At 41.7% G+C, this 10,532-nt stretch overlaps 1 protein-coding gene and 1 long non-coding RNA gene across 8 annotated transcripts in view; one reads left to right on the forward strand and one right to left on the reverse strand.

Moving 5' to 3' along the window:
• The window catches only part of LOC117945404 (ral guanine nucleotide dissociation stimulator-like), a 59,433-nt gene that overhangs the window by 47,036 nt on the left and 1,865 nt on the right, over positions 1-10,532 (forward strand). For 5 of the 7 annotated variants that reach the window (XM_034872882.1, XM_034872881.1, XM_034872880.1 and 2 more), the window contains exons 9-17: positions 2,735-2,812; positions 4,093-4,179; positions 4,602-4,634; positions 4,782-4,903; positions 7,082-7,177; positions 7,353-7,605; positions 8,433-8,507; positions 8,804-9,070; positions 9,835-9,949. In XM_034872882.1, coding sequence (XP_034728773.1) covers positions 2,735-2,812; positions 4,093-4,179; positions 4,602-4,634; positions 4,782-4,903; positions 7,082-7,177; positions 7,353-7,605; positions 8,433-8,507; positions 8,804-9,070; positions 9,835-9,949 — 1,126 coding nt within the window. The remainder of the gene's footprint in view (positions 1-2,734; positions 2,813-4,092; positions 4,180-4,601; positions 4,635-4,781; positions 4,904-7,081; positions 7,178-7,352; positions 7,606-8,432; positions 8,508-8,803; positions 9,071-9,834; positions 9,950-10,532) is intronic. The other 2 variants (XM_034872877.1, XM_034872883.1) reach the window with 1 other exon arrangement.
• LOC117945448 overlaps positions 897-10,532 on the reverse strand; it is a 19,351-nt gene continuing 9,715 nt past the window's right edge. The window contains exons 3-4 of the long non-coding RNA XR_004656801.1: positions 8,042-8,052; positions 897-907 (exon numbers count right to left, since the gene is read on the reverse strand). This is a non-coding gene — a long non-coding RNA (uncharacterized LOC117945448). The remainder of the gene's footprint in view (positions 908-8,041; positions 8,053-10,532) is intronic.

Consider the following 10,532-nt stretch of genomic DNA (forward strand, 5'->3'; position numbering starts at 1 on the left):
ATCTCAACGTTCCATACCATGCTGTAGTCATAATGAGTACAACTTTAACACCAAAAAAACATTTTCAGGTAGATATATTAAAGGTTCCATGACATGGTGCTTTTTAGATGCTTTTACATAGAGCTTAGTGGTCCCCGAATACTGTATATGAAGTCTCTTACCCAAAATTCAGCCTTGGTGCAGAAATACAGCCACTAGAGCCAGTCCCACAATGAGCTTTCCTTAGTATGTGCCATTTCTGAGTCTGTAGCTATTGAGGAGGAGGGGGGGGGGCCTTGACCAACTGCCACTTTGCTCGTTTGAAAGCCATGATGTCTCTCTCACATGGGTGGGGCAAATTCTCTGGGCGGGCAAAGCAAAGAAAGGGGAAAGGGGTAACCTTGCTCCTTGGGCAGGATTCCAGATTAGCCCATCTGAGCTTTCATTTTCTCAAAAGCAGAACAGGATACCCAGGGCTTGGTTTACACGTATCACCATTTCTAGCCACTGGGGGACCAAAGGCAGGCTGGGGGAACGCAATATGAATGTAAAACAAAAGAACGCATTAAGTAAAACGTCCATGCCATGGGGCCTTTAAGCAGGCTCAATTACCACAATTTACTTTAAAACTTCTTATCTGAGTCAAGACTCAGTCAAATCTGAACTCAAAGACATGATACACATATTTTCACGTTCAGAGTGACTTACACTTTTCAGTGAAATCATTATTACGTTGTCCTTTGTAATTAAACGTCCACAAACTTCAGCTTAGAAAGCATGGAAAAAAGAGGGAGGAGAGTCATCACTTTTTGAAGTTCTCTTCAGTATCCCTAAGTAATCCCGTGATAGTTGTCTGTAAATCCTTGGGAACACTGCAAACAGGAGCTGCGTATAGCTAACTCATCTTGTGTTTAATGATGCAGATTTCCTAAAATGGGAAACAAATATAAGAAAGAAACAATAAGGTAAACTCACATTACAGCAATGTTAGACTTGCTGTTTACGTCCCCCAAAGCCCTCAAATTATGGGATTTGTAGTTGCAAAACTTAGAGCATGAAGTAAAATACAGAGAAGTAATAGGAGTTAACTTTATGATGGTGTCTCCTATTTGTTGTGGCCTAAGAGCCGCGTCACGACAGTATCCATTAATATGAACTTTTTATTTATTTAAGGCTATCCGTATGTTTGTTTGGAATTGAATTGACTAGATTAGCTAAAAGCGGACAGTTCTCTTTGGTTATTCTATCTAAAAACTGTATATCACAGTAAAGTATCAGACATAAGATAGAAATGTAGGCCCAAAATAATAATTCTGGGCCTGCACTTTTAAAATGGGTCACAAATGGATAATTTCATGTTAAAAAATAAATAAAGTACAGTGTAGCCCAATCCCAAAGTGAGTCCTGAGGACTAAGACTAAAGACTCAGACTTTATTGATCTCAGGTGGTAAGTGAGTGAGTGTGTGAGGCGACATGGGCTCAGATGGGTATACATGGGATTGGGACAGCATTTCACGAGATTGGCGACGTTTAATAACAAAGATGTTAAGTTTGGTCCTCTCCACACGGCCAAGGCACAGGAGACGGCTGGCTGATAGCAACATTTTTTTACAAGATGGACAACAAGTCCGTTCCGTGGTTGTGTGGCGTGCTGCTGTTTACCCTTGTAATTTCCGGATTTCCCTATGGTCTCTGCGGTAACCGTGACAATGCTTTGAACTGTGGGCAATTCCCTTTGGTGAAGTCTGCATCAATGCAGACTCACGGAAAGGGGGCGTTAACCCTTGTGTTGTCTTACCGTCAAAATGAAATGAAAATCAACACTTTTTTTTAAATGCTTTTTTATTGATTTTATTATCAATATTTTTATTAAAATACATATTTTATAATATTTTTATTTTGTTATTACTGAAGAATTCTTTTCTTACGTTTTAGTTGCTATTTTTGGAATAGAAAAAATTTGTGGGAAGATATATATTAGGCATTGATACACACACAATACTTGTTAGTAGATACATTCTGTGCTGTGGGTTTGGGACTTTTCATGGGATTTATTGACAGTAAGGAGCTTACAGAATATTACTACTGTGTACTGATGTACACTGCTGTAGTAGTTTGCTGATGCAACAGTGAGTGAACACCCAGGGTTTCCTCTGAGGGAACCCCCGCTGACGTCAAGAGGAGGAGGAGGAAATAAAACCTTTGGCAGGTGTAGATTACAGCTCTGATCTGATGTCTGTGAGACAGCACATCGGGGCGTCGCCTCTCTCACTCTATCTGCTCAGGCCAGGCTGCGTTCACTGGACTGCGTCAGCTCGAGTTACAGAGGGCTACCGAAGGCCTTTGAGCCTTACATCACTCTGAGGAATGTGACTGGGAGGTGGACCCCTCCCCCCCCTTCCCCCAGTTTCTGCAACAAAGAGAAATGTTTTGAAGAACGATCAGCATGAAAATATGCTCACATTCATTTTTATTGCTTTGTAATGACAGAATTACTTTTTGCATACCTGAAGACCAAACTAAATCCTTTCCCCATTCACTTTCATACACTTTCAGGGCCATACAAAGTATTAAGGAAGTACAACATATATATTTACACATTAAAAGTTTGCAACAATTGCCCTTTTCAAACTTTTTGACATTTTAAATCCATGAAGGGAGGTTCTAACTCGCTAAACCTGAACACTGAGCCTCTCTCTAACATCCAGGCCAGCTGCATATTGCTCAAATAAAATCTCTCTTGTTATTCTCCAGGAGGGTACCTCCAAGTTCGCCACTTTGGAAATCAACCCTAAACGAGCTCAGAGGAGACACCAGCAGCAGAGAGACCTGGTAAGTCTATAAAACAACAGACAACAGCTCAGTGTTTCTGCCTCACATTGTTGTTCTCACACATTCAGCCTGGACTGCTGACTGCAACACTGAACACTGAGTAGCGTCCATTTTGTGCCAACAGCCTCATCTAGTGGCAAGTAAAGTCACTGCAGTTTCTCCAGCAGGAAGAGAGTAAGGGCCCCTTTGTTAACGATCTAAGCACATGGGGTGAAGCACAAGGCGCAGGTGCATTTAGGGTTCATTAGTGTCCAAATCCACTTTTGCTACTTTAAGAAAAAAAGTGTGCATGGTTCAGAAGGGTTGTACTTAGTGGTTTCATCAAATCAGGGGGGTGTTTTTTGGGGGAAACATGCAATAAACCAATCAGAGCAACATCTCCCATTCCCTTTAAAAGCCAGGCGCGTTTGTACGTTGGCACACAGCTATTATGATGTCAGATTTGCTAAGCAGGAAGGAGAGATTTTCAGGAGAAGAAACTGATCTGCTCGTGCGTGTAGTTAAAGCTTACATTATAAGACTATTTGACATTGGAATATTTTTATTTTATTATTATTATTATTTTATTTCATCTTTTGCCTGTTTGTGTGCCACTGTGCTCCCCTGTGTGTGTATGTAACAAGCATACTGGGCACACGCTGTGAACGAGCCTAGCCACAATGAAATGCTGCATTACTGACTTTAGACCAGGTCAAGAATGCACCTGAACACACCTCCCAGTAAGACCAGCACGCCCATGGATCCCACGGTGGGGAAATTCAAATGGCACGGCAGCTCAATACATCACAACAAATAACAAAAATACAAAAATGAAATATGAAAACTGTAGAAACATACACAAAGAAATAATAAAAATAGGAAACCAAAGCAAAAAAATAAGATGAGGATAATAACGGTACAATGTACTGTACACTATAAACACTTGTTGTATTTACAGGTGGGGAGAATATATACACAGATGGCACATGAAATCCTTTGGGAGCATCTGAAACTGCGACAAATTATACTTATCTTCTAAAAATGAACAAGTCACAAGTAACAAGCTGCATCAGGCAAGTTTGTTTGGTAAAAATATGCTGCTGGGATCAGGAAAAATGACACAATGACCCGCAAAATCTGACTTTTAAAACAAGCATTTCTGTGCCACTCTAACTTGAATACTCCTTGAAAGTCTTTTTCTGGCCTTCACATGAAACAGGTGTTTTCTCGCTCAGCCTCCATGTTTGTTTGTCGTTGTTTTTTTTACCTCCACTGATGGTCCCTCTGCCCTCTGTGAACAGGGAGTGATGCAGGGGACGATTCCTTACCTGGGGACGTTCCTGACGGACCTGGTTATGATGGACACCGCCATGAAGGACTACACCGAGGTCAGACACCTGACCTGAGATATTACTGCGATTAGGGCTGGGTATCGTTCAAATATTTTGTCAATACTACACGGTACCAACTCTACGGTGATTCTGTTACCAGCTCCTGAACGATACTTTTTTTTAATACTTATTTTATAAAATCCATTTTAACAAAAGAAATTACAACATTACGCATCATGGCACAAAGCTTTTTATTCATTGTTCAGCTCCTACTACGTGAGCCCCGTCTCTGTGTAACGCAGAGTTTGTCGTGCCTGCCTCTATGACTTGTAACTGCCAATCAGAATCATTATTAATAATATCTTAAAATTGCCTAAAAAATAATGAATTCAGTACCCAGCCCTAACTGATACATACATTAGTTTTTTTAACCCCTTTTTCACTTTCACATTTTTTTATTTTGTGTATCTGTTTTTCAGGGTGGTCTGATCAACTTTGAGAAGAGAAGAAAGGTGTGTTCCAGGTTTTTGTTTAGTTGTAAAGACTGTAAAAGCCTTAAAAAAACAAGTCTTTCAGCTCAGACAAACAGATAAAAAGTTCTGTCAATTAAACCCCTTTTTTTCTTAAAAATTGATTTCCGCTCTGCTCTCTACCCGCAGGAGTTTGAGGTGATCGCTCAGATCAAACTGCTTCAGTTGGCCTCCAACAACTACAGTTTTACTCAGGACAGCCACTTCAGGGAGTGGTTCGCAGGCGTGGAGAAACTCAGCGAGGCAGAGAGGTCAGTCGCTCTGTTTCTTCCTCTGTCCCAACAATGTGTATCCCCCTCAGGCAAGAATAATCTAATCAAGACTAGATAAAAGTTTACAACGTATGTGAGGTGCTGAAGGATTCTAATGAATGGGGCGACGCCTGCGAGCTAGTTCAGGCAGCCCACTCGAGCTGCACTGCGTACACACAGGTGACATCCCTCACTCCCCTATCATTTACCAAACAAACCCTTTCAATTTGGCTGTCTATTTTTAGCTGCACAATTTCCCCATCTCTGCCGTGTCAATGCTGCTGCTGTCATGGCCCTGTATCGCTGCCCACTGTTAGCCCCACCACCACCCCAGCATCCAGCTGCAGGCTCCGGCCGGGGGGGAACTACTTCATCAGCACTCCCCTTTATCTCATGTAAAGTCATACCGCGTGGAGTGATGAGGTCGGAGTCTGGCCGCCAAACACAGTGTTCTGCTGTTATAATAAACATTTAAAATGGGACTGAACTGCTGGTTATTTTCCTTCAAGATGATTTTTTAACATATTAGACTAGAATAAGTCCCGATGACATCACATAGTGGAAGAAAAAAAACTGGCACGCAAATGTTAAATTACATAAAATATGCAGTGAGTGGAAATTATTATTATTCAGTTGATGGTTCACTTTCCACCTACCATCTTTCATTTTTTTGTGCAAATTGCAGCATTAATTAGGTTTGGATGTATTTCTGTTTTTGGTGTAGGATGTCGGGGGTTGTGCACTGATGCAAACCCTGACATCCAGTGGGCAGACATTCGTTATGTGCTCCATTTTCACTCTTAAGAATAAAACATCTGTGTATGTTAGTGGAAATGGTTATAACAGTACGAGAAGGGTGTCTAGTCCTTGTAGGTTTCAGTAATCTTGAATGTGTTTTCCTTGCTGTTGAGAAGCTAAACAAAGCTTAATGAAAGTAAAACTAAGGTCATGATTTTTAGACCCAATGGTACTTCTGATATCTCACAAATAGACCTGGGCATTATGCAACCTTATGTTAAGTGTGTTGTAACAAACCTGGGAGTAAAACTGGATCGTGATTTTAAAATGGAGAAGCAGATCAAATCTGTTGTGAAAGCAAGTTTCTTTCAACTTAGGCTTTTTATCCCTCACAGACGTTGAGAGGGTTATACATGCGTTTATTACAACACGCCTTGACTATTGTAATGCTCTGTATGGAGGTGTTAGCCAGGCCTCCCTCTCTCGGCTACAACTGATTCAACATGCTGCCGCTCGTCTCCTCACTGGAACTCGTAAGCGAGATCACATCACCCCTGTCCTTGCCTCTCTTCACTGGCTCCCAGTTCATTTTAGGATTGATTTTAAGATTCTGTTGTTTGTTTTGAAAGCCCTTCATGGACTAGCTCCAGTCTGTATCACTGATCTGTTGAAGCCACATGCCCCTTCAAGATCATTAAGGTCTTGCAAACCAGTCTCTTCTTGTTGTCCCTAAAACACGGCTCAAGAGCAGAGGGGATCGGGCTTTTTTCAGTCGCACCCCCGAGACTGTGGAATGAATTGCCTCTTCATGTCGGACCGGCCCCCAGCCTTCCGGTTTTTAAATAACGACTTAAAACACATTTTTATTCCTTGGCTTTTAATCCAGCATGAGAGCTGTATGTTGTATTTGTCTGGTGTTGTATTCTGTATATTTATTGTTTCATGTCAATGTACAGGACTTTGGTCAACTTGGTTGTTTTAAATGTGCTTTAGAAAGAAAGTTTGATTGATTGAAACTTGATGCTGCACAAAAACAACAGAGCACTTGTAGAGCAAAATAATATGCTGGTGGCACTTTAAAAGGACTGGAGGGGAAAAAACACAGAAAAAAAACACTATTGTCAAAACTCAAAAGGGGAAAGATCCACTGGGGTCATCTGAAAGCAATATTCATCATCTGAAATTAAACAAGACAAAGTAAAGTCAAGTTTGTGAGGTAAATATTGCAGCTGGTATCAGGAAAAATGGCAAAATGCAGCAGAAATAAAGACCCATATCCCAAATTCTAAGCATTCGGGGTGATGTTTACTGACAATGTCAGTGCAGGATTTCTGGGAGGAATTGGCAGGACGGCCGGTCACAACACGTTTGCCCTGGTCTCATCTTTGAGATGAGTTCACCTAACACTGTCGTCATCGTTCTGACTTCCTGTTCCTGCAGCTACAATCTGTCCTGTGAGATCGAGCCTCTGTCAGAGTCGGCCAGCAACACGCTCCGAGCCAAGAAGAACGGAGGAATCATGAAGCGCTGGAGCGAGTAAGTGTTGATCAAAAGTGTTGAGAGAGAGAGAGAGACAGAGAGACACTTATTTTTCTTTATTCATACACTGTGTCCAAATATGTAACTACAGCCAAATAACTGCAGGAGGATTTTTCTCTAGCATCATGGATGTTACAAAACTCTTCCTTCTGTAATTTTTTCCCGTGTCCAGCCGGCAGTTGACGGAGGCCGGCTGCAGCGGTGGCCCAGGCTCTCATTCAAAGTCCTTTGACCACTCGCACTACAGACCGTATCAAGGAGGCGGGGGGGACAGCGGCGACGCTCTCAGTGTCACCTCCGTCAGCTCTAGTGGTTCCGACCTGGAGGACGTGAACGCCAGCTTCCTGTCCGATTCTCCGGAGGGACACGAGAGAAAGGTGAGGAAGAAAGACGGGATAGAGAAGTCCCTGCAAACATTTACAAAAGTAAGTTTCTTTTCCAGTGGTGGAATGTAACAAAGTATTCAAGTACTGTACTTAAGTACAAATTTGAGGTACTCGTACTTTACTTGAGTATTTTCTTTTCACACCATTTTCTACTTCTACATCTATCCATCCATCCATCTACACTACATGCATCTGCCAGCTTTAGTTAGTTACTTATTTTTCAAAAAAAATACATGGAGAGTTTATAAAATATGTTACGTTATAGATTAAAACCACCCAATAGTTTATACAAGTAGAAGGGGACATTTTTAAACTTTTAATACCGTAACTACATTTTCATGATTACATTTTTACTGATATAATGTTTTCAATGCAGAACTTTTACTTGTTTACTTAAACCTGGGATGAGTGTCTTATTTTTATTTAATAACCTTTCAGCATATTGTAATGCAAGTGGTACAAAAGAAATCTAGACTTCTGCAGCTCCTCTTGGCTCTGTCTTCTGACTTTAGATAATCTAGCCTGTGACGGGAGACTTTGGCCAAGGACAGGTTATTAGAGAGAGAGAGAGAGAGATCCTATTGGTTCTTCAAACGCAGATGGGCATAACAGTCCTTTCTGTTAAAATTCTGCTAAGCCACAAGCACAGTGCTGGAGATGATATAGGACTATACTGTTGGATAAGAGAGACTTTATTGTCATCCAGGAGGTCTCACTCTACTAATCAATCAATTATCAGTTAACCTGTGCAGTTACATTTTGGCTTTACGTTGGACATCATCTACCAGCAGCCTATTATATGCTTGTGTTGCAAGTTCAGCTTCAGTTGTGGCTGTCTCAGTGACACAGTCTCTGTCTTTCTTTAGACGTCGACTCCTTCGGTGAAACTAACCGTCTCTGCCTTGGGGAGAGAAGCTTCGGCAGCAGATACAACCTCAACGGTAACTAGTTTATCTTATTTTATTTGCTATTTTTTTTAACCTATTTTTATTACTATAATAATAAAACCTGTCATCTTCTCTGGATTTTTGTCTGGGTGGGTGGATGACAAAGGACGGGGGGGGGGGGGGGGGGGGGGGGGGGGGGGGGGGGGGGGGGGGGGGGGGGGGGGGGGGGGGGGGGGGATTTGTTGATGTTGCGAGTTGTTTCATAAGTGGTTAAAAAATAAAAAATTGTTAATCACGAAGATCATGAAAGTAGGAAATGTCCTGACCACTTCCTCTGCTCTGCCATTCAGTTCTGGGAGTGCACGTCTCTGTCGTCTCTGGACGCCTCCGGGACGGGCTCCAGCTCCGGTTCGGCCTCGGGCTCCAGCAGCGCCTCCTCCTCTTCCGTCTCCTCTTCCACGCCGCTGTCCGCCTCTCGCTCTCACAAACGCTCGGTGTCTGCGGTGTCCAACTACTCGACTCTGTCGCTGCCGCTGTACAACCAGCAGGTGGACGACTGCTGCATCATCAGGGTCAGCCTGGACGTGGAGAACGGCAACATGTACAAGAGCATCCTGGTAAGTTAACTACAGCTCTCTGTTTGTAAAAGTTTTTTTTTTAAATCTTTTATATTGTGTTAGTTTCAGAGCAGTAATCCTAATTAGCAAATGGTAGGATGATATGTGTTTAGGAGTGGCCGGTTAGCTCAGTCGGTAGAGCAGGTGCATACTGTATGTAGAGGTTTAATTCTCTCCACACAAGGTCCAGCGGTTAAGTCCAACCTGTGACGGTATTCCAAAAAAAACTATCCTTAAAAACAATTCATTAAAAATATGTGCTTAGTAACAGCAAGATGTCATTTAGACAAACACAGAATTAGCTCACGGACTATTAGTGGATAGGTAGAAAAACGACACCCAAAACATAATGTCATAAACTAAATTGTTTTCTATTTGCCAAGGTCCAAGCTTAACAAAAAAATCTAAGTATTGTAAAGTACCGCTGCAGCTGTACAGGGACAAGAGCAGGTTTGAATTTCTGAAGTTTACTTTATTTCCCACTAAAAAGTCCGATATTTGATTATTTTACAGGATTGTACCAGAATTAGTTTCACTGCAGTGGAGGCCAAAGTTTGTACAACTTTTCTGATTGAGGAAAACAATCTTAAACAGCAGCAGTAAAGAAACATAATTTGTATGTCGTATACTGTTAACATACTGACACATCAGTAAGAAACGTAGTATCACCATGAAAACTCAAGGCATTGTTGGGGATAGATTACACACAGGTAGTTTGACTTTGACAAAGATACCAGTCATTGATGTCGGTCCATTTGATTCAGGTGACGAGTCAAGACAAGACTCCCGTCGTCATCAGGAAGGCGATGATCAAACACAACCTGGAGCGAGAGAAGACAGAGGAATACGAGCTGATGCAGAAAATCTCTGAGGACAAAGGTAAAAAACTTAAAAAAAAAAAAAAACGCTCACATTGAGACTGTGTAGGACCAAAGGTCTGCAGGCCATTAGAAGAAAAGTCTTAGTAAATTACAAAAATAACCATTGTTTCTATTTGCAGTAAAGCTGAAGATCTTTGCACGAACCCGATGGGTTCGGTTGAGTTCTGTCTAAATTTCTATCATTTTACACGGACTTGGGCTTGAGTTCCGGGTTGCGCGGTAAATGAGCGGTCAGGTGATGCCTTTCGAGAGGCTGGTTATGTTAGTGATGAATAAATTATGTTTCAAAATGTATGAATCACTCTTTCTTGACAAAAGGCAAAAGAGCTGTGTTTGTGCTTTTAAAAAGCTGTCAATCAAAGTGCCCTTGTCAGGCTCGAGCCTTGTTAGGTCCAACTTTTAAGGCCCGATTACAGCTCTTATTTTCAGTCATTTGCAGATGTTATTTATCAAGACATGTCTGTGCCTCATTGCTGTTTACAAATTGCAAGTACTAGTAAAAGAAAAAGAGTGTGGCTAACCCTCAGGAACGAGTTACTGTGACATCAACAAGTCAAACAGAACAGGACAAAGTGGTAGCA

Source organism: Etheostoma cragini, chromosome 5 (assembly GCF_013103735.1).
Source record: "Etheostoma cragini isolate CJK2018 chromosome 5, CSU_Ecrag_1.0, whole genome shotgun sequence".
NCBI lineage: Eukaryota > Metazoa > Chordata > Actinopteri > Perciformes > Percidae > Etheostoma > Etheostoma cragini.